The sequence below is a fragment of the Poecilia reticulata genome, chromosome 18, assembly GCF_904066995.2.
Source record: "Poecilia reticulata chromosome 18, P_reticulata-male-v2, whole genome shotgun sequence".
NCBI classification, from domain to species: domain Eukaryota; kingdom Metazoa; phylum Chordata; class Actinopteri; order Cyprinodontiformes; family Poeciliidae; genus Poecilia; species Poecilia reticulata.
Genome location: NC_088847.1, coordinates 9,115,518 through 9,139,863, shown reverse-complemented (window position 1 = coordinate 9,139,863; position 24,346 = coordinate 9,115,518). Strand labels below are relative to the sequence as shown.

Here is a 24,346-nt window from a genome sequence, read left to right as displayed (position 1 = left end):
GTTCATTGCTGGTGAGGCGCTGACTTATGACTTAGACACATGCATGTTATTGGACCTACGGAAATTTTGCGCATGCATACAAGGCTGGGAGGCAAAAAGACTAATCATTTACATGATTAGTCCATAGCCGCGTTAACTCAGTGAAACTTAAAAATGTAGGTATTAATTTAATGATCCACAGCAAAGTGATCTGTATTCGCCAAGCTACGCAGACTCGTTGCCATAGCAACTGACAATACTGCCACTTCATGTTTTAGGATTTAACACCAAAAAACATTCAAGAATTTTGCACACAGAACAGAACATTTAGTTTGTTGTAGTACGTTTTAGGCTTAATGTTTTCTTAATAAATAATTGCTGTGGTAGATTAGCTACTGCTTCTACTTTACTGAATTATTTAAACATTAACTGTAGCCCACAAAACGCACATTTAATTAAAAAAACTAAACAAAAACATCTTATTGCCGTCTTACCTTTACGTATCAATGAAATCCATGCACCCCTAATTCTGCACAAAAATATCCGTTCATCCAAAGTCAAGTCTATCCTCTGCATGTCTTTTCTACTCTGTTTGAGAATCATCAAACTGTCTTGAAGTATAACCTTCAGCTCCGGTGTTGGTCTTCCTTTAGTTATCATCTCCTGCTTCAATTGAAAATCCACTTTAGAAAACTGTTTAAGTGTAGAAATGTAGTCTTTCATGTTGACGTCGGAAGAGAGAAGAAAACAAATGTATCGCTGTACTTTACTTACTGTGTGGCTAGCTTCATGGCTAGCTCACTGTGTCTTACTCTGCAGTTGTGCAGTCACAATATCTGGGATCATGAGCGCCCCCAGCGGTGAGGCAAGAGAACTGCCTGCCTCACCTCGAGTCTGTTCTCTGCCGTTTCTTATCGCTCCTCCGCACACAAAACACGATACACACACAGTGACAAAAAACACTGTACATTATATACATAAGCGAAATTATGGAAAATCAGTCCATATATTAAATGTTTCTTAAGACATTTTATTGCCGGCGTACAGACAGGACGAACATGCTCCCAAATAATGGCAACCAGTGCAGTTGGCAAGCCTCACCGGCTTCGCTTCTGAGCATTTGAATGGGAAAATGCGAAAATCCAGCGATTTTGAAGAAAAACTAATCAGAATTGGTTAAACTAAGTAAAAAATAGATACTTATAGTACATGAAAATAGCAATATAAATGATTTTATATTATATATTATTTTTCTATGATGATGGCTCTGCCTCACCTGCCTTCCCTGACCGCACGTCACTGATGCACACATAATTATGTCTTTCTATCTTCACACCAACTTCCAGTCATTTTCCATTAACTTGTATTTCCTAACCCAGTCCCTTACACTAACCCTAACCATGAACCCCAAAACACTTCTATCATACTCAAAACATTATAAAAATGGGCCTTACAAGGTGAGAAATGCTAAAACACACATATATTGGAAAATACACATATACACAAAAACACACACCTATTTGACACAAGAAGAAACACAGCCAATTATAAATACACACACCATACAGTGATAAAGGAGGACATTATGTTACTTTAGAGAAGCAGAGCAGGTGCAGTATAATTGATGAAGCGCTGCTGTTTATAGAATCACTGCCACATGTAGTTACAGATCACATTGTGTGAGAGGAAGACGGTACACATAACGGTCTTTTAAAGCCAGCTCAAATTGCTATAGTAATATGAGATATAGGTAAACTGTTTTCTGTAAGGATAAAGAGCCCTCACCCTATTTTTCAGGCATGGATACGTCACAGTGCACTTTGTTTGGATCATAATTATGCTTGAAGATAAGGTTCTTCTAAATGAAAGCTTAGGCTATTTATTGACTGTGGGATATAGCAGGCGTTTTCCACAGTATACTACTACTGGAAAACAGTATACTACTACTGAGTGAATGTATGTGGTAATTCTAAATATTCAAACCAGAAACCTTGGTATTTATTTTAGATAGAAAGATTTCAAACAGTGAGAAAAACATACATTCCAACAGATACACAGGGTCACTTCAGCACAAGATTGGCTAACCATACTTATTAGAGAAAATATTGTTTTGAATTATAATTGTGACCTACTGGTCTTAATGAAACAGGGCCCAAGCACATTGAAAGTAGGAAACAAGTAGACAGAATTGATTTTCTAGTAGTGCTTTAGCTACTGCTGGACAAGATTAACTGGAGTTTAGCGATTTGCCTCTGTTAGCTTGCGGAGTCTATGCGGATGTTGTGGGTTTTAGTTCCTAAATTGAATTCTCAAAACTTTATCAAACTGTGGTGATAACAAAAACATGTAACAACTGGAAGCATAATTTTATAGGCATGATACTAAACTGTAGCTCACCAACAGTTAAACTACAATTAACTGTGGCTACTGAAGCTAACCCTAGCTACTCTTAGCTTCAGTAGCTACTGTAGCTGCAGTTAACATTAGCTACTGCAGGGCTAACTTCAGTAGGGCCCTGCAGTAGCTAACTACTGTGAATAAACGAAGACCGGAAGACAAAAGCTGTGAATTCGGACAGGTCTGGCCTTCACCAATTGCCCCCACCCCCACTTCAGCGTAACTCATGTTGCCTAGCAACCGTGACAGCGCGAAGCTGAAGTTTGTTTTTGTAGTCATGTATTACTCCTGATTTCTGTATTATTTACCTTTAGAGTAAAGGCTGTTCTATAGTAAAAAAAAAAAAAAAAAAAAGAAGAAATCTGTTAGTTTCATTATAAAATGTTTAAACCTATATTACACATTTCTATGAGGAATAAGTAAATTGTTCAATTTCAAATATAATACTCTCCAGTATTATCTGAAGAAGGCTTAACTGTAATCAATCAAACCAATTTGCTCAGGAATAAGTGAAAAACTTTAGTAAACCAAACATTTTACAACTAGATATTACTTGTCTGACTAATATTGGTGTTTAACTTCCACTCACTGGGGAAAGCTAACAGGAGTTTTTAACCATTGTGCGTGCAAGGACTGAGGCAAACGTACGAGGACTAAGGCAAATAATACAAGTGATACGGGTGTGGGGTCAGTTGGACCCCATTTGAAAACACAAGGGTTAAAACAATGTGCTGGGAGTCAGGCGTTCTCCCCCGGTGTGCCGAAACTGGAGCACCCGGCCAGCTGACAGCTGGCGATGGGAGCTGGCTGCTAATGCAGCGGGAGCAGACATAAAGTCGAAATTTGGTGGCACCGGGTGGACCACAACACTGACACAGACAAGAATCCCGCAACAGACAAGGACAAGGACTCAAACTTAAATACCACAGGAAACAGGTGAGGAGATTAACAGAGGAGACAGAGCTGGAGAATAACCTAGATACAAATAAACAAGATGAACCTGAAATCTGACAGAAAACTAAACCCATGAAACAACAAACCACACAACACATCTCCAAACACTGACATTGTGGCACAAAGGTCCACAGAAAGAGGACCAGTCCTGGTTCAGTCCTGAACCAGGACTGGTCCTCCAAAACAAGCTCCTCGCTACAAATGACTTTTTTTGTTTCTCCGGTCTGAACCATTTGAAATTAAATGTTCTAGAAATTAATACTACCTTTCTTGAGGACAATTTACATTGGTCAATCATCCTAATTTACTTGATTTTTGAAATTTGAGGGGAATCGCAGCACCCGGAGAAAACCCCCACTAACACGGGGAGAACACCCAAACAGAAAGAGGCGCTTGGGTTAAGAACAAAGTCCTCTTTTCTGTGAAGATGCAGAGCTAAAAACTGCATCACCGTGCTGTCCTTTTTTTTTTTTGTCCAAAATATGAGATGTATGTTGAGGTCTTTAAATGGTTCTCTAAAACAAACTTCTTGCTTTTTTTTGTTTCTCCAATCTGAAACGTTTGCAAATTAAAATTTCTATACATTAATACGACCTTTTATGAGGACAATTTACATCATTTTGGAAATTTAGGGGAACTGGAGCACCCAGAGAAAATTTTTTTGGTCCAAAATATTAGATGTAATTTCAAATAGTTCTGATCTGGAAACGTTTTGCTTGTTTTGGAGGGGTTTTCTTGCCTCTCTTCCTTTTTTGGTGTTTGAGTTTCAAAATGTGTTGTATTGTTTTCCACAGGAGACTGTCTCCACTGGTTCAGGTTCTTCTCTTCAAATCCTTGGGAGATGCATCTTGTACCTCAATGTCCTTTGACGTGGTTTCCTCTAAAAAACGTTCCAGACCCATGGATTCAGCTTCAGAGATGTTATTTTCAGAGATAGTGTCTTTGTTCCCAATTCGTACTTGACGCCTGGCTACTTTCCTTCTTGGAGGTTCTAGTTCCTCTTCATCTTGCAGCTCCGTTTTATAATTAACCTTGCAGGCAGAGGACATTTGTTGGAAGGCAGCCAGTTTTTTTGGAGAGCAGAAACATCTCCTTCGTTTTAAGTTTCTGATAAGTCTGCTCCAGTTCACTTTGGAGATGTTGAATCGTCTCAGCTGATTGCTGCTGCAGGACAGTGAGCTCTTGTGCTGCTCTGCCGCAAATTGTTCTTTTCTGATCTGAGTGTGTTGATCAGATGACAGTCATATTTTGCCCTTTCCAAATTTACTTCTTTTTCACAGTTCAAGTCATGCTGATAACCTTCGGCTTTCTGTCACAGTGCAGAAACATCTTCTTCATACCTACAGTTTAGTTCTTGGTATGAAGCCGTACTCAGTTCCAGCTGACTCTGCAGAAGTTTCTCCATTTCCTGCAGGCAGGCGATCTCCTTGGCCATTTGTTCTTGGAGACTGTCCTTCTCCGCCGTCAGGTTTTTATTGAGATTTTGCTCCTGCCTGATTTTCTCTTCATAGAATATCTGCATGACTGCTAGAAGGGTCCCCTCCCCTGCAGCTTCATACTTTGATTAAAGCTCCTCGTACCGAGTCTTCACCTGGTCCAGCTGTTGTTGAAGGGCGTCACTTTTTTCTATTTCTGCCTTGTTCTGTGACATAAATGCTTCCTTGCTGGCAATATGAGCTGCCTTCAACTGCTCGATTTCGTGCTGCAGCAGCATTTGCTGCTTTTGTTTAATGTTGCTCTGCACCTGGGAAGCGAGAACCAAAAAACATTCAAGAATTCAGAAACTCTTCTGTCAGTCGTCGTCTCTTCATCTCCTTTAGTCGTATCTGCCTTTGTAATTCGGCTCTTGTATTGTCCAGTTCTCTCTGGACGTAGACGACCTTCTGGTGCTCCTCAAACCATCTTTGCTGTCTGAATTTCTAAAAGAGAGCCCAGTCTCTGGATCTCTCTCTGGTACTCAATGGGAGGCTGATGTTAGGCTGATGGCTCACCCATCCCACAGCTGGGGTCTCATTCCACCTTTGAAGTACTGTGGCCTTCCATATGACATGTTTGGACATAGGAGGGGAGGGTTATACAGTCTTAGGGTGGCTCTGATTTATTTTTTCTGTAGACTTTTATTCATGGTTGTTTTTTATTGAGGCATTGCGTCTTAGGACTGTTTGATTTCAGTGTTATCTATTGACATGTCAATAGTATTACAGTAACTTGACAGATTTGAATGGAGAACAGAAGACCTGTCAAATTATTTCCTCCATTAGTTACAGTATACAACATTTATTCATAATTATGTTCTTTTGTTTGTTTTAATGCATAAAAAGCACAAAAGGTCTTCAATTACTTTGCCATCAGCCTGTATTGCTATTTAGACTCAGTCAGGTAAACGAGAGCAGCTAGTTAAACTGATTTCCGATACTCATTATCTTCGACTGCTTTTCTTCCCGTCAGCGTTTGGGGTGTCTCTGTTTCTCAGTGGAATTTGGAAAAAGCAGGAGAGGAAATGCCAACAGGGACAGAAAAAACAAGATTCCACTGAGGGCATCGATAACGTGCCCTTCCATCTCTGTTTCTGTCCCTCCTCTCTAAACAGGACATTCACATCCACGCCCATCGTCCCGACCATCAACACCCTCAGTTGGACAGACTCCTGAATCCTAGCACTTCCTCCTGTCGTAATTTGCTCCGGCGAGAATGGGGCAAGTATTCAACAACTTCCTGTTGGGGGAGGAAATTGCTCTTTGGTTTTGTCTGAGATGACGCCGGTATTGCTTGTGACTTAACACCGATTCCGTTTGTACTTCCTGTAGAGATTTTACAAAAGGAGTGGACATTAGACAGAATGCTTGAACTAAATGTCTGGGGTTAAACTACAATATTTTGGGCGTATAAACTATAAATGAAAGCAGCAAATAGATTAATTCAAACTAGAACGAGAGACTGCAGCTTCCCTTCATGTCTGGCCAGTAGCATTTTGTCAGTCTTTATCACTGAGAGGCCCCTATCAGTACTTCCTTTTTTTGTTGCCATTTTTAATCACTTTTTCCAAAACAAATTCAAAATGTTATAATGTAAGCCTATCATTTCTGTGGCCGCAATCCAAAACCAATCTAATTTTATTTAAAACTATTACATTCTGTACTGGAAGAAACATCGTCACGAGGTTTTTTAAATCTTTCACAAATGAAAATCAAAAAATGTTGCATGCATTTATATTCAACTTTCGTGACTCCTTACTTGTTGTAGAATCCCATTTCACTACAGTGACAGTAACAACCAGCTTTATAAACACAGAGACTGACGTTCTGCATTCTTCTTTGCAATTTTGCCAAAAATTCAAATCAAAGTACATAGATTTTTTTCCAATAGATTATTTTATGGATTAAGGTCTGTATGCTTTAATATAGACAATTTCATTGTAACTTTTGGATTTTGCAGCCACCAACAAGTCTTCCATTGGTTTCCCCTTCAGCTCCGACCAGCGTCCTTGTCCCGCTGTCCTGTCGACGGTTTCTTCAACATTTCTTCTGTTTTGTGATGGTCTCACATGGCAATATTTGTGCCACATAAATTGAAATGGGGGTGAATATATCCAAGCTCTAATTCAGGATTCCCATCCTGCTCTTGCTGTCCTACTTTCAGAGCATCTATTTGGAGTCTACAAAAACACATGTGCTGAATAAATTTTAGTCTTCCTGGGAGAGTCTTTAGTTCCGCCAAAAATGTGCCGAGTCAGAAAATTTCTTGCGGGTACATGAATGCTTTTTCTAGTACTATGGTAATGGAAAAAGACAAAAAAGATCAAAAATGCAGTCGGACACAACGGATTCTGGAGTACTCTGAAGTTTGGATAACACACTGGTTTGGTTTTCTTGAAACGGAATGTCCATCCGTCCAAAAACATATTTAGGTATTTGTATTTGGGATGGGTTTTTTTCTCCCTCTTTTTTTTTTTTTTTTTACATATTATGATGTGCACAAGAGGACTTATAAACGTGTAATGGTGAAAGGTCAACTTTTCTGTCATTGGTTGTGGAGACTTTAGACTTTTATAACTGCTCTGATTTCCACAACCAGGAGCCAATAAACTCCACCTTTATTGTTCTTATCTTACAACTCTTTGTAAGCTTTTAATGCCACACAGCTGTCAACGTGAGTAATGTAATCTCCCCCATTCCTCCTATTAAATCTATTCTGCTCGACCAAACACCCATCACAGGAAGGGAAATTAACTTGTCAGCAGATGAAACCTTAAAACCCAAGAGAGAATAATGCAGCATTAAATAAATCACATGAGCAAAATTAACACTTTTTAAGTGCAGTTTCTGAGCAGCTCTATCAAATGCTTCCCAAGAAATTGATAAGGCAAATGGCTACAACTTGGTTTAGGTATTTGCAAGAATCTCTTGTTCTTTGAGAGGCGAAGAATCAGGTTTTCAGCGTTGAGGAAATGGTTGTGATTCGCCATCTTGTTGCATGCTGCAGTGCATAACCACACGGTATTATTCAAGGCTCCAGTGCACCAACACCATCTGTCAGATCCTCTTCTTTCCTAAATTTATGTCAAGGGTTTTTAAAAAAAAAAAAAAAAGAAAAAAAAAAACACCGATAAGGTTGGCTTCTCTGCTGCTTTCTGATAGGTACTTGGATGCACATATGACAGATACCTAGATAAAATCCTTGAACATGTAAACGTCTCTTTGCGTCAATGGTAGTGACTGATTTGTTGTCAGAAAGGAAAACGAGTAAAGTATGAGGTCAATAGAATAATTTACAGCATCTCTGCACCTGTACCACCTGCAGTATTGTGTACTTTGCAACAGGATACACACCAAAAACGCAAAATCTTACCAAGTATTTTTGGTTTACTTTCTAGTACAAATATCTTAGTACACTTGAAATAACTTGGAAGTAACTTTTTAGCAAGTTATGTACTCCATTGGCAGATTATTTCACTTCTAAAATAAATTTTTTACATGATATATTTTTAAAACTTAAGGACCTGTCCTCTAAAATGTCTCTGGATTCAAGATTACTGGATGGATTCTTTCTTTTCCCAATCTTTTAAGAAGTTTTCAGATAATCTGAAAAGTTGTGGAGACTTTCCAACACCGAGTTGAGAAAAAACAGCTCTTAGGGCCTGAATTGCGAAGGGTGAATTGAGCAGTAGACTAAGATTAATTGAATATTTTTATCAAAACCTCAGATTGTAGATTGTGTTTTTGTTAGTCTGGTTTGTCTCTCACAAGTACTAGATTCATTATTTTAAATAGTATCTAAAAATATACTTTTTTTTCCAGTTGCAGCTTCAGATCACGTAAAATGTGTTAATCCACAAAGTATTTTAAGATAATCTCTTTTAAATTAATAGTTTTTGGTTTATTATTTTTGTTAGATGCCGTTTTTAAGGAATTGATGTCACATGCTCTGCCACAGACGTCGATATCTGGAAAAATACCATTTGACTCAACGCTCAAACTCAGTTGTAAGAAGGTTTTTTTTTTATGAATCTTGGATTTGGTGCAAAGCTGTGTTTTCTTCGTAAAAGCTGATTGTATCTAAGCAACTGGCGGTGAGCTGTGGCGTACATGTTGCAATCTGGAGAAATGAAGAAATTATAAAGATGATAGAATCTCAGAGCTTATGTTGCAAATTTGCCTTTTTCCCCCCCATTTCACTAAATGGGTGAAGACCGATTGAAATGTATAGACCAGTGGTTCTTAACCTGGGTTCGATTGAACCCCAGGGGTTCGATGAGTCGGTCTCAGGGGTTCGGCGGAGCCTCTGCCGCGGAGGTAAAGACACACTTGTGTAAAGTCGTGATGACGCCCCGCTTTGCCATCACTTGCTGCAGAGGATCACGTTACATTGCTTAGCTAATCAGAGGATTACATTACATTGCTTAGCCAATCAGAGCTGCAGAGGAGCACTGATTGAAGGAGCTCCACTCTCAGCATGGATTTGAACTTGTGTCTTTATTTACTTCAGCAAAGCTCAGTTTTGACCAAATTCTGTAGCTTTCGGTGAACTTCTAAATCTGCTCCTTAGTTGCATCTTTTCGGGGTTGCTACTGCCTCTAGTGGCGTGGGGGTGGTAACACAACTAATATAATTACATTACTAAATCAGAATACCGCAAAGTCTTTATTATTTATTATCATTTTTTCATTGTCTTAAGAATGTAGAGCTAATTAAATGATCTAAACAAGATCTTAAAGTGGTTCCACTTTCTCTCGATGGCCAACCTGTTGAAACTGTGGCAAATTTTAAATACCTTGTGTCGTTCCTGGACAGTCGGCTCAACTGTGCTGAAAACACTGACTATATTTTGAAGAACTGTTCTCAGAGACTCTACCTTTTAAGAAGACTTAGTGATCTTGGGGTGACCCAACTAGACTCTAGTTGGGTCACCCCTATGTCTTGAATTTGGGGGGGGGTGGAAATCATATTTTATTTGTCACTACAGAAAGGTTCAGTGAATGCGCATATGAAACTGGTGGGTTCGGTACATCAAAAAAGGTTAAGAACCACTGGTATAGAGTGACAAAAAGGAAAAGTAAACAGATACTGATCACAATAGCATGTCAGTATTTAACTCAAGACACATTTGGTGTTTCTTCTTCTAGCTCTCCTTGAGCTAGCTAGCAAGCTAGTTAACTAGCTTGTTATAATTAGCTTTCAAACTTGAAAACACACATTTGGCTGTTCCTTGACATAAAAAGGAGCAATTTACTTGAAGCTCCTCTGCTCATTCTCTTCCAATTAAACAGAGACTCACATCTTTATTTCACTCGTCACCCTGGAGGCGCCCCAAAGAACGGAGGAACCACGCAACAATCAGCATCTGTTTGCTGTTAGCGTAGGTGTAGTGTAGCATGAACGTGCGTGGCCATACATTTAGTTTCCTGTCAGGCTGCGTTTGCTCACCGAAGGTTCATGTGAGGTTTTCATTGTTTCCACCTTTGATCCGCGGCCTGCTTTTGTAACTTTGTTTAATTTATGATGTCAGTGATAATAACCAGGGCTGAAGCTAGTTGCTATTCAGCCTGATTCAAGGAAAGTGAAAAAAAAGGGAATATTCAAGGAGCTCAAAAAAAGAGAATTTTGAATGTTAATACAGATTATATATGCGAGTCTGTGTTTGAGATGCAATGAGCTCATGTAAAATAATCTTTTAGAATGCATAAAAAGAAGCAGAAATGAACTGAAAAAAGAAAAGCTGAAAATATGCAAGGCGAATGGACATCTATGCATTAAACATTGCAAAATAAGGCAAAAAAATTAAAAAACTAAGTATTAGGAGGACATGTACAGACACAATACTTGTTTGGTTTGTTAACAAATCCCCTTGCAAATCTTACAATGTGGCTGCTTTTTTTAAACTATAAGCCTTGTAAGACATCAGGAAAAGCTCTTAAATCCTTGTGAATCTTCGACTACAACCAATTAAAATCCGAGTTAAGGCAAACATGTCTGAATAAATTCATCGCGTGGCTTAGGCGCACGAAACCTGCTGAACACATTTCACTATGTTTATATAACTGTATTATGTAAAAGCCCATTGACTTTGAGTTACAGTTGTTGCTCCTCCTGTGATGATATCTGGAGGGCTGTTCATGATTGAAAAGTTTCCTCAACAAACAGTCATGATCCAGAACCAAAAACCGGCCAAGTTTGTTCACAGTTGTACCGTGCTTGGCTTTACGGAGGGCAACGACTAGAAATAAAAATACATAAACCGACTGTTGCCACTCAAAAAATGGAACCAGTATCTAAGAAAAGACTGCTAAAGTTTGTCCGGCCAAAACAAAATCACATCCACTTGATTAAACTGAGGAGGATGGCAGGAGCCGAGCGATGATTTATATGCCTTTATAGAGTGGTAAACATTAGCTGTTTCAGTGAGTTTTGGGAAAAATGCTAAGCTGATGCTAAGGTGATATTAGTTGATGTTTGAAACTATTAAACTAGGCAGAACATTTGTAAAGATAAAACTTTGAATTGCTGTGAAAAAAAGTGTCTGAGCGACAGCGTCAAAGATGAACATTTTCATCCACAAATTGTGACAAGTCAAGGTTTTGGGATAAAACGGCTTGATGAATTTATGAAAATCCCCATTAATTACCGAGATTAACCCTTTGCATCAATGTTTAGCTAGATAGGAAGTATGAAGACTGGACTTTGGAATGACTAACAAGAAGAAGAACAAAGAACAAACATCAGAAGATTTTTATCTTCCCTGAAGGTGCAGACGTTTTCCAAGACTGCCAAACCTGAAATCTCCTGGAGTCAGTCATTATTTTTACACGTGGACTGGCAAACATGGAGGCAAAATGTTATGAAATTGGACAATGTTTAGTTCATAACACAGTAGCAGGTCCAAGACAAAAAAAGGCAAAATTGAATGGATTGAATTGCACAACAAACTGTTTTTATGGATGTAATTTGTATCGATGAGTTTGGATTGTGATCTATCAGCTGTAGTAAAATCTTTCTAGAATTGCACAGAACCTTAGAATAAAAGTTGAGTTTGTTGGTGAGCACTAGGAGGATGGGAGGGGGCTGTCTGCAGGGAATAGAGGGGAAATGTGCAAAATGTCAAATTAGACTTTCAAATCTCAGTCATGAGGAATCCTGCATCTCTGAAACTGACTTTGAAAAGTCATAACCCTCATGTTAATGTGTCCATAACGACTTTTGCTATCATAATTTGCCTGCAAATCTTAGGCACCCTCAGAAGTTTTTTTTTTTAACATAAAACAAACAATATAATTTATCACTCCAAAATCAAATCTGTATCTGACTCTTCATTCCTGGAATGCTCCAGCCCCATTAACTACTCACATTTGACAGCTTGCCCACGACTTGTATAACAAAACCAAAACAACGTTAAGAAGCGGATTTATGAGCAGAAAACATCAAGTTGGAAGGCCCAACATACGAGGAAATCTTCTTAACCCGCTGAAGCTGCTCAACGTTATAAATAGAAGCAGCATGAGGCACAATCTAAACAGATGCTGCCATAGTAAATATTGTTCATTTGAAAGGCATGTGTGCTTTTTTGAAAATAGAAAACAGTGGGGTTTGATTGCCAAGAAATGTCTTTTACTAAGCTAAAATATTCTAATCTTTTATTTCAGGACAGTGGTGAGTCTTCTTTGAAATTCATAGAAATAGTGAAATTGTAAGTTACATTTGTCCTCCCCTACAGCTAAAGAAAATACACAAAGTGCTATTTGAGATAAAATGCACTGCATTTTTCCATCAAGGCAAGTTTCTACCTGCACCAAAGAACAACAACAAAAAAACTAGTATTGTCTTTCACGTCTTTAAATCACTGGGTAACTAAGCCAACTTTGGCCTATCAAAATCACAAACACACCATGGTGAAATGGCCCAAGTACAATGGTGTGCACATCATTAGCACACCAGTTCTTGCATGAAGAATACATTTCTTAAAACTCTTCAGTCTTAGAGGGTGTCATTTATTTTGGTTTCGACTGTAAGGTTCATTTGGAAAGATGCCAAGAGTTGGAAAACTCATCCATCCTTCGCGTGGCAGAGTCACCCAGGTAAATATCCCATACAGAAACCCTCTAAATGCCATCGACAGCAGTCCTTTTTGTGTTTAATTTTGTGACCTTTTTTTAAAACCCACGGTGTTCTAAACAAAGATGCAGAAAATTTAGGCATGGTTAGTTGAATTTGTTCAACCCAAACCACCTTTCAACCAAAGCTCACACTGGTAGGTTCCAACGTATTCTCAGTCTAAAGAGCTATACCGTATACATTATCTGGGTTTGGGATCTGGGCCTTCTTCCCTGACTGTTCTTTGGTTGGACAAAGAGAGCTAAACAAGACTCTGTTGGTACCAAATGTCTTCCATTTCTAAATAACGGAGACCTAAGAACTTGTTGGGACCACTCAGTATTGGCCCCAATTTAGGTTTTGACACAATCTGGTGACTTTATAGGTTGGTATCCGCTGTGATACCATCAACTGTGGGACTGCGTAAACACAATTGTGTTTCATTCCAAATCCTCTTCTATCAACAGGACACATGAAATTAGTTCTGAATGTCATTGGCTTTTATTGTGAACTGGATGTTGGATTTAGAGGGAGTAAATTAATAAGGCTTTAACATCTGGATTTACTTTGTAACAAAGTGGCAAAATTTTTTAATGCTATTAGTACTTTCAAGAGGGCATATTATATCTCTACAAAAATACAAAAGGGTTATAGAAGGATGATAGTTTTAATAATACTGATGACTGACATATGTTTTTTTTAATTTCCTGAAGCCAAAGATGTTCTACTTCACCAGTGTTTCTGCGTCTCTTTCATCCATTTTCTTGTATGATCTACGGCTTTTTGTAGACAGCAGCAGCTACCAAGCGGTCATGAACAAACATCGGAATACCGTTTAAACCTGTTCCCACCGTACACTGACAAATCACCAACAGACGTGAGCTCATATCCGTAAAAACCTCCTGAATCCTTCAGCTTTCTCGCTTCATCTTAAAGGATTTATTATCTCCTGGCAAAGTTTGTGACTTGGCCATCAGATTGGGCTGCACGACAGCGAGACGCAGGACCAGAGACACTCTGCCGCATCAGAGGAGGCGCGGAGTGATCCTCCAGCGGTGGCAGGCGCCCGCGAGTCAACCAGATGCTTGAGGTTGCGGTTGACCAGCCGAAGATCCATCACATGTCAGAACACCGAGTGCCGCAATATTTGACAAACGTACACTTTCGTACAAAGACAGGAACATGTGGACGGACTTGAAAACTGAGAGCCTGTCATGTTGGATGTAAACAAAGCAGGAGGTTGTTGTTTTTTTCTATTTTTTTCCACATTCACTTCATTTTTCAAAGGTAGAAAAGCAGGAGGGAAAACAGAAGAGAATTGTTTCCAGTCGTTTCTTTCCTGCTCCCAGATGATGGAAACGAAACATGCTTGAGAATTGGGAATTGTGTGGTTTTCCTGCCATAACTCTTAACAGGACACACACACACACACACACACACACACACACACACACACACACACACACACACACACACACCAAAATATGAGATTGTTGACATTAACTGAGTGAAGACATTCTGAAACTAAAAAAAAAATCTATCTATCTTAAAATGGAGTAGTGGCGTCACTGCAATGATAGGAAAAAAGTGTAAAATGTGGTTGCAATTCTGAACAAAAATTGCACAATTTCATGTTACATAATATGATGTAGCCCAATTAGGAAATCTGCTCATCCCCTATGCTGACGTACGGAGGAGGATCTATGAGCCTGTGGGCCAATTTCACCACCAAAATCCCTTAGAACCTTGCTAGAGTGCATTGATTCATTAACTCTTCAATTCATTGACGGCTTGATTACGTTCTGGGACTTGATACGCCAGATAAATGGATATGGTTTGTTCTTAGGGTTTTTGTAGTAGGATAATGAAAACAAAGAAGCAGCACAGTAAATGTTGGTCAGACATAAAAAAAAAGCATCCCTGCACCTGTTACATGAATGCAAAAATGATGGGGGTAGGTGTTAGGGCGTAGAGTGAAGTTAGGGTTCACACTGTAAGTCTGCTTGCACCTATGCTGAGAAATTGTACTCATTTGTTCAACATCTTTGAGTCTGACCAGACGCCCTAAACAGTTAAAAATAACCAATAGTACAACAAATGAAAAAATATTGTAATTTTATTTTATACGTCTTAAAGAAAATCCAGTGGGTTTAAATTTAATGCATACTGCACACTTTCCTCAACATCCTCCAAGAAAATAAAGCACAGCCCTGACATGATTTAGAGACGAGACCCGTCACATAGTTTTCTCCCCATTTGGGACCGATATCAGGTTTCAGTCGAAAAGTACAACCAGATGTTGTTTAGCGTAAAATAAATTAACTCTGCATCAAAACATTCCAGTCGCAGTTTTCGCAAAAGACCAAACTCGCACCATTAATGGTCACCTATTAAACACGTGGCAGTGAAAACCGCAATGTGTTGACGCTGCGCTGCGTGAAGTAACACTGATCAAAAAGTCCTCAACGAGAGTCAACAGCAATAACTGATCAACAGGATGATTGGGGAAGACTGAGCCTGAGGCTGGAAGTGGCCAGTCTTATTTGGGTTATGTAACTGAAAGCAGGCTGATGAGAGATTAGATTGTTTATGAAGACACCCTGAAGGCACCCAGTGCAATGCTGCACACAATAGGAAGGTTAAACCACAACCATTTCTTCCAGTCAGCCGAAGGGACCGAGCGGGAAACAAAACGAACTCAAATTTATGCTAAAGTTCAACAAATGTTTGATTTGTGAAAGGATAGAAACTTTAAATTTTTTTTTATATTAAAATATTTCTCTGAAGACCAGAGTGACATTCATTAATTCATTTAAAACAAGCTGAGGCCGAGATCAGATAGCCGAAGCATGAGTCACTGAAAGCAGCAGCAGGTTTGTTTTATGTCTCTCATACCAACCAAGGTTCATTTCCATCTGCCTTCATGAGATTCATTTCAACACAAAGTTTTTCTTTGTTTGTGTTCATTTTTTTTGTCACAGTTGAATGTTTCAAATTATATTTAAAAAATTGGATACAAGACAAAGACTGTACGAGTAATTAGTTTTACTACTCTAACTGGTCGGACCCATGCTAGCTGGTTTCGGAAAACCAGCTAGCATGGTTTTCCGATGCTAGCTGGAAACCATGCTCGGTGTTTGCACATTCGGTGTTTGCACCGAATGTGCAATCGGTGTTTGCACATTTGCAACACCGATTGCAAATGTGCAAAAAGCACATTTTGCACATTTGCAAAAAGCACATTTGCAAGTACTCCAAGATTTTACTAGTCTTTCTGAGTAATTTCAGCTGGGCAGTCTCACCATTCGGAAATGCTTTCTCCGTTTGTAGATAAAGACTATATACTATGTAGTTTGTTGATGTTCCAAAATGATTTCCATAATTGAAATTGAAATTTATAAATGACATTTTTTATACCTTTTCTGGTATTAAAATAGTTTTTCCTGTTCTGAAACACTTATGTCAGACAAACGCACAAAACTCACCCCAAAAACTGAAGAAATCATGTCGCCGTCGATCAGACGTTACAGTTAAGCAGAAGTCTCCTTAGGGCTCCTCTGAGGATTTGTGCTAACCAGGTTTTTACCTTCTGTCACATAGTTTAAACAGCTAAACAGATTTATGCACGGATTTGTTTTTTTTTTCAATTAGCTTTTTTCCTGTGGAAGCATTTTTTAGGCGTGTCTGTTTTGGCACATCTAGCCTTGAGGCATAACTACATCAGCTGCTTAACGATGGATTAGTTCTGCTAGCAAACAGCAACCCTGTAAATCTTCCTAAAGCTTTTCCAACGGACTAAGCACTGGTCTTTGACAGGTCCGTTTCAAGAACTAGAGATTAAAAAACTAAAAAAGCCAAATTAGTTTTACTGTTGCGCACCTCACAAACTCTTTGTCTTGAGGGGTTATTCCTCCATAAAGACCACCTTTGTAGAGTGCAGGGTGGTCCCGTTAATAGACACTCAATATCTGATGTGAGCTCCGGAGTGAGGCCTATTGAGGCTCCAAGCCTCCCTTGAAACTGTAATCGAATCCCCTTCAGTAAAATTCATCTCCAACTATGACTTCTGAAGAGGTAAGAAAGCTTTTCCATCTTCAGCAGATCAAATGAAAAACCTGAGTCAAGTTTAATAAAAACTCCCTTTGTTGCTTCCACCAGCGAGTCCCAAGTGAAGAACACCCGGGGGACGGCAATGGCATCACTCACGTCGGGCAAATCCCCACCTACTTAAACGGGATCTAATGGTAGACATCAACGTGCCAGAGACGTGCTCACAAATCAAAGAAAAAAGACAAGCGTGAAATACGACTGGGTCCTGCAGTCTGCGCCAAAGCAGGGCCGAGCGAGGCGGCGGATTCTAAAACACCCCGAGCAGACGGAGATGGAGACCCGATGACAGATGGGCCGAAGCAGAAATATTAGCTGGGAATAAAGCGATGCAGCTGTCTGATAATGCTGGAGAGGAAGGAGAAGGGGAGATGTAGAGCGTATGGAGCGCCAGCAAAGTTTAAGATTTAGCTGCAGTTGATTGTGTAAGTCGAGGCCAAGCAGTGCTCCAGCGCAGATGGCAGGGCAGTCTTCTGCATCATTACACACACTTCATAAATCTACAGCGGCTGCCAACTTGGAGCATCTTAAACTTTTTTTGTGCCCTTTGTGCTGCAGCACAACATTTCGAACTCCTGCCTTTCTCATAGAGAGTAAATATCGATGTGTTAGCAAAGTCATGTCCAAACTTTTATAGACCGCAAATTCTCCTCTTGCTGTGAAAACTGTCAACTGGCTCTAAGCAGTAAATTCAGCTGGGGAAAAAAAAAGTTTACAAGTAACACGGCACAAGACTTCACTTCATACAGTAGTTTATTTATGTAGGGACTAGCATAAATAACTAGCATACGCTAGCTAATTTGTAATGCAAAGATGATAAGTATTTATTTCGAAGTTGGATGTAAAAAAAAAAAAATCAAGAATCAAAAAGAACAAACATTTTTAAGCAGGAATGTCTGTTTTTTTCTACGTGATATGAAAAAACGTGTGAGAATGCTAAGTGGATACGATGCCAGGAATGGATTCTTGGGATCTTTGTGTAAAAGAACATTAAAACAGCTCTGTGGTGCAAATCTCAGCGCGAGTTCAGGAAATCTTTGGAAACCACACTTGGTAATAGGAGCACTTATAATTAATGCAGAGGATCAATTCTTCTAAGTAAGTGTTTTCTTCAGTGCCGTCAACTTGAGTCCACGGTGAAGCCTACCCATTCAATGAATTTACAAAATTTAGTGCATCTTTGTCCATAGAAAACAATGCTGTCAATTGCTGGACAGTTAAAGCACTGAGTGCTCACCAATAGTTATCAAACAGATGATGGACACCAGACAACGAAGACCCTGAGGAAAAACAGATGCTCATGAGGTGAAGGGGAAAACTTTTCATTGACCTGATTCTTCATGAGACACAAGATGTGTCCAAATTTAGAGCGAAGTTGTGATGGATACATGACGTGGTTAGATCATCTCCAAAACCTCAGTTCTTCCCAGACCACAATGGTCAGTGTCCATCAGGTTGGTCCAAGGAAGTTAAAGTGGTGAACCCACATTGACCAGGCCTCACTGATGAGTGATGGGTGGTCAGCACGGTTCAAGCCACTGTAGCTCAAACTGCTGAAGAAGTTGGTGTTGGTTCTGAGAGAAAGGCATCAGAACACACAGTCCAACAGAGTTTGTCGAGTGTAGAGATGCCCAACCGTGGACCACACAGAGTGGCAGCTTTGCTCCGTTTCACCAGTAAGATGCTACCTGCCACAAGGCAAAAACTTTGAAGAGAACAAGAAGTTTTGAGGTATTCCACAGATTTTATCCAGTTCAACCACCACCAAATAATGGAGACTTCAGTTCACATATCACAGCACTGACAGGGCCTCTTCAAGTCAGATGCTTCACCGCACTTGCACTGTTCTAACTAAAACCCACTACTTCACAGGTTATAGTGGCAAAATTAGGACAAACATACTAAAAATGAGGACAAACATATTATTTGATAGTCAATCTTATATATACATACAATATTCATTCTGCCTGTCTCTAGGGGTTCCCCAGATATCTCTTGAGTAAAATGCTTGGAAGATCCCTCGGGGGAATTTTTAAAGACATTATTGCAAATTCTCTTCCAGGGAAAAAATTATTTTGAGGATCCATCCACCTGGCAAGATTCCGCTTTCCTGTTAATGCTGCCTTCCATTCCCTCATCCGTAACATATTACATTATACGTCGACTCGTCATCGGCATGAGAACGGTCCCCACCAAGCCTCGTCCTCTCCTCATCATTCCTCCGTTATTTTACCGTTCTGCCCACTCCAAGCAGATGCCAACACGCACCACATCCTTTGCATTTCCAGATATCAGAGTTACAGCCACGCAATCCCCAACAGCTACGAGCTGCATGTGTGAACAGCAACTGCAGATAAAGTGCAGGAACTGTCTGCACATGCTTAATGTGTTAGACTGGCTAAAGGAGAACGAGTCTCCTGGGCCAAGCAGGAGGACGACCATCTGGACCTTCTTATACGAAGCAGAAAATAGAAAGCTGTTTAGTTTTGAACAACTGTGCTGGTTTAGTCCACTTCCAAGTGCTTTCAAAGTGTTGTTAAAAAGGAGTGGAAGCAACACAGATGAAGGGATGGGATTATAAACCTTGTTTATAGTTTTATGGTCTGATATACCATAATTAATTTTCAAAGGGTTTGCTTGGCAATGATAATTTTTTTATTTATTTGCGTGTTCCAATTACAGTGGATTTTTCCACTGTAATTTTTTTTGTATCCCTTGCAAAAACAAAGTGTAATAAAACTTAAATGTATACTTTATTGAAATAACACATTCTCACACTGAACATTTTAGAAAAATTTGACCTTTTGACTGTGGACATTTATTCACAGCTCAACACAAATCTATGTTGAGAAATATTTGTTCTTAGAAAATTACCCAAAACTGACCCATAGGCGTAATCAACAGATAATTTGGGAGGAACAATTTCTATTAAAGATTGTTCCTCAACCAGTGAGTTTTTATTTTTTTTTTAGAAATGTTTAATTAGTAATCCATGAGTTCCTGTTTCTGATTTTACGACAAAATCTATTTTCCTTAGCCACTTTTAAATAATTCTGATAATCGAGTAAATAAAATGTTATTTCTGATTATTTATTGTTGGTATGCTCTACTTTTATCCTTTTTTAAACTTTTCGGTCACTAAAAGCAGTTCTAAGAATGTGTGTTATGATTAACAAATTCATTAATTAATAAATTAATGTTGTACTCAGTATTTAGGTGAACAATTCATTACTACGATTATTTAAGAAGAAAAAAAAGTATTTCTAAAAAAAGGCTCACTTCTTTTCATTTTTATCCTTAAACGATATGCACATAATGTGTATATTAACATAATACGCATTTTAATCTAAAAGTGTTTAAAACCTTCCCAGGACAGTCGTGACATTTTCACACATGCTTTGATCTAGTTGGGGATTCGGTTTGATTGAGGTTGTCGTTCAGTCCATGTTTGTCAAAACGGATCAGACCTTTTGAAATACTGCTGAAAATACCAAGCATGGTCAATAGTTCTTTATTTCCTCTCCTGAACTACCACTTTGGAGAGGCATTTCACTGGATTTACTTCAAGGGTAAATCCCAGAGATGTCTACCCTGAGCCAAGTTGAACAAAACCAAACCACATTAGCCCCGCAGAAAAAGCCAACTGGAGTCAGACTCTCCACAGCCTAAGGCAACAGGTGTGGCCATCATAATTTTGATTATGTTTTACTGTAGGATGTAACCAGAGTACATGGGGGGGGGGGCATGCAAACTTCACACATACCGTTTCTTTTCATCTACACTTGACACAAGCTAGTGTCTATCTCTAGCTGTCATGGGGCAACAGGCAGGACAGGTCAGCAGTCAGGACAACAAAGAGAAGCACGGGACTAAACCAGTCACACACACAAGGGACGCCTAAGGGCAATTAATCTAACAGTCATGTTTTCTGGACTGTTGGAGGAAGCTGGAGTACCTAGACCAGTGGTTCTTAACCTGGGTTCGATCGAACCCTAGGGGTTCGATGAGTCGGTCTCAGGGGTTCGGCGGAGCCTCTGCCGCGGAGGTAAAGACACACTTGTGTAAAGTTTTGATGACGCCCCGCTTTGCCATCACTTGCTGCGGAGGATCACGTTACATTGCTTAGCCAATCAGAGCTGCGGAGGAGCCCTGATTGAAGGAGCTCCACTCTCAGCATGGATTTGAACTTGTGTCTTTAATTACTTCAGCAAAGCTCAGTTTTTACCAAATTCTATAGTCTAAATCTGCTCCTTAGTCGCATCTTTTCGGGGTTGCTACTGCCTCTAGTGGTGTGGGGGTGGTTACACAGCTAATATAATTACATTACTAAATCAGAATGCACAGGCAACAGCGCACAAAATTGAACATTCAGCAATTTAGCAAAAACCTTTCTGTTCCCCAGTGAAGCTCAACATCAATCCAAACTGCTCAAATAGCACATGTGAACAATTAAAAGAAAAAAAAATTAAGTAAAGTTTGAATGAGAATGTAACATAAACGCAAAACTCACCCATTACTTGTAAAATAAAATCCATAGGCTGTTGTGCTCAGTGCTAGCAGTTAGCCTCTCGTAGCTCTCATAGTTAGTCTTTAAAATGCCCTACAAAGTTCTTATTGGTCTGTTTTAGTGAATCCAGGTTTGGTATGGGTTTTCCATTTTTAATCATTTCTTTTTGTAATCCGTGAAAGACCACCTTGAAAAACACAATTTTGCTTGATCTGCAACTAGGTCAACCGGGGTTGAAGCGGATGCGGTCGCCATTTTGTAAATACCGCGTTCACTACAGTGACGGGAGCTCTTTACAGCTGCTTGTGGGATGGACAGTTATTTTATGTCAATTTTGATTGGCTGATAATTCTGCCAGTCACGCCATTTTTGACGAAGGTGCACAGCAGGTCCTGAGGAGGAGCAGTTCGCCAGATGCGTTTAAGGCACTTTTTAAAGTAGGAAATTAAAGTGAAGCCTCAATAATACCAACAAGCAACCAGTTAATACAAATTAGATGATAGATATCAAACATGGCTGTGTAATGTTGCACCCCACTTCCCGTCAACACTATACCTGTCAAGTTTTGGATTGGAGAATACGGGAAATTTGATGGAAGGGCAGTAATGTAAAAGCGAAGTTTGGAGTTTAAATTCAATTAAAGAATACTTTCATATTTTTGGTAATTATTATAATACGAGAAATTTTACAGGAAAATACTACTACGGGAGCACGGCGGGAAACAGCTAGGGGGTAAAATGGGGTAGTCTCCAGGCCAAAACTGGAGACTTGATAACATTTAGCATTTTCATTCAGACAAGGAGCAACATTCACTTTCTCTTGAAAATGTCTGCAACAGCTCGAAGGTCTGGGTTTGTTCGCCGCCTTCTCCTCGGAGGGGAATATTCGGGTTTTTTATTTACAAAATGCTCCAGCACATGTATCCATCAGCCAGACGCTAATGCTGTAAATCAGGCGGCGCGGGGGCCGGCAGGTGTTTATCGCAGACGGACAAACCTTTGACACTGAGCTAGTCAAGACACTAAAATGTTACGTAAAAGCTGGAGGGGGGAAGAAGGGCAGACTGGGCTACCTATGAAGATTCATGGACAGGTTGAAGACACACGCGGCCTTTAAGTGACCGCGGCCACTCCTGCGTTTCCTTTCGATAAAACAAGCGGCAGCTGAAGATGTTAAGATGAGTTTCCTCACATCACAGCGAGCTTCAGCAGACCGCCGGGTGAGTACAGCGCCACATGTCAAAGGTCTAAACAGCTGAGCTGATGTAGGGGGTTTTTTTATGCATCAGAGGAAGTAGAGCAGAATCACAAGTTTAAAAAAAAATGCGTTCAAGTATATAAAAAGATTAATCAGTTCTCCTTTTTGTGGGTTAAGAAGACGTTCTGCGTACCCCAGTCTGCTTTTCTCAACGTTTCAGGCAACACTTGCCTTTTGTTTCCACTTTTATTTTTGACATACTTCTGGCTTCTTCTTCTTTTTTTTTTTTTTTGTTTATTTTTTATTTTCCCCTGACACATGTTTAAGTTTCACAATGTGCTTTCTACTTTTCCAACGGACGATGATTAAATGAAACCAAAGCTGTGCAGTCTTTATAGTTAAAGAAGGTTTAACAGTTTTAAAAGTGATTACTATCTTATAATATATGTTAATAGCTTGTATCTCAACTTTTGACCCTGAGGGTTTTTTTTAAAAAATCTTTTAATGTATTTTTCAATTATTTATTTTTGTAACACCCTGTAAAGAGTTTCCTTTTCAGAATCCCTGTGATGCATTCACTATCGTCTAACACAAAATTAGTCTCTTACCGCATAGTAGAACTGCATGTTTGTCCACAGGGGTGAGTTTCATATGTCCACAGCTGGAAGAGTGGAGGTGAATGCGGCAGGTCCATCCAGCAGTATCATTGGTCCGTGTGTGTGTGTGTGTGTGTGTGTGTGTGGGTCTCAGGTGTAGAAATCAGGTGCTGATGAGGGAAAGCAACTCCCTCCTCTGTTAGTCCTTCTCCCTCTTCTTCTGCTTCTCTGTCACGATTCTGAACTAGCTGCAGAGTCTCTCTTCCCTCCTGCACTTGATGTCACTCCTCCCCATCTCGTTTTTTTTTCTCCCTCCTCTTCCTCCTCCTCTCCACATGACTCCAATCCCCAGCCCCTCCCATTTGCCATTTTGGCTGTGCTTCCTCCAAATATATATATATATATATTTTCTGTTCACTTGCTGCTCAGGTCAACGTCAGTTCCTCTCTTTCCCTCCTTTTATTTAATTTTCATTAAAATTTCTTCCTAACTTTTTAACCATGTCAGGTTTTTATTCCCCCTGTTATTCAACTCGAGTGAATAATTAGTGAAGCCTCACAAGCCGCTGCACAACTGTCTCACTCTGTTTCCCTCGGTGCTGACTGCAGATTGCTGTCAGCTCTTCCTGCGTTAGCTGCTGTGTGTGTGTGTGTGTGTGTGTGTGTGTGTGTGTGTGTGTGTGTGTGTGTGTGGGACGTAGATAACATGGCACGCTCTGAGCTGTCAGAAACAGGAAGTATGCAGCTTGGTAGTTTGGCCCTGATGAAAGCGTCTCCCCCCCTCCCCCCCTCTGTGTGTGAGTGTGTTGTTCTAACACGCTCTATGGGAATAGATGGAGAGGTGCAACAGGGTGAAGCAGCGGTAAAAGGAACAGTTGTGGGTGTTTGACTAATTAGTTTATCCTCCTTTAAGTGCAAAATCAAAGAAACGGACCAACTTCAGAGACTTAAAGTTCTGGTTGTGTGGAAATATAATTATTCGTTTTATTTTACTATGTTGCTTTTTTAGCTTTTTGTCCGTATTTG

At 39.7% G+C, this 24,346-nt stretch overlaps 1 protein-coding gene across 3 annotated transcripts in view; it reads right to left on the bottom strand.

Annotated features, from left to right (window-relative positions):
- The window catches only part of arhgap36 (Rho GTPase activating protein 36), a 62,892-nt gene extending 39,222 nt beyond the window's left edge, over positions 1-23,670 (bottom strand). Inside the window, exon 1 of one of the 3 annotated variants that reach the window (XM_008435148.3) lies at positions 23,334-23,670. In XM_008435148.3, the coding sequence (XP_008433370.1) occupies positions 23,334-23,351 (18 nt within the window). In that variant the 5' untranslated portion in view covers positions 23,352-23,670. Of the gene's footprint in view, positions 1-473; positions 751-21,531; positions 23,297-23,333 lie in introns of those variants that run through there. The other 2 variants (XM_008435150.3, XM_008435151.3) reach the window with 2 other exon arrangements.
- Positions 23,671-24,346: the final 676 nt, after the last annotated feature.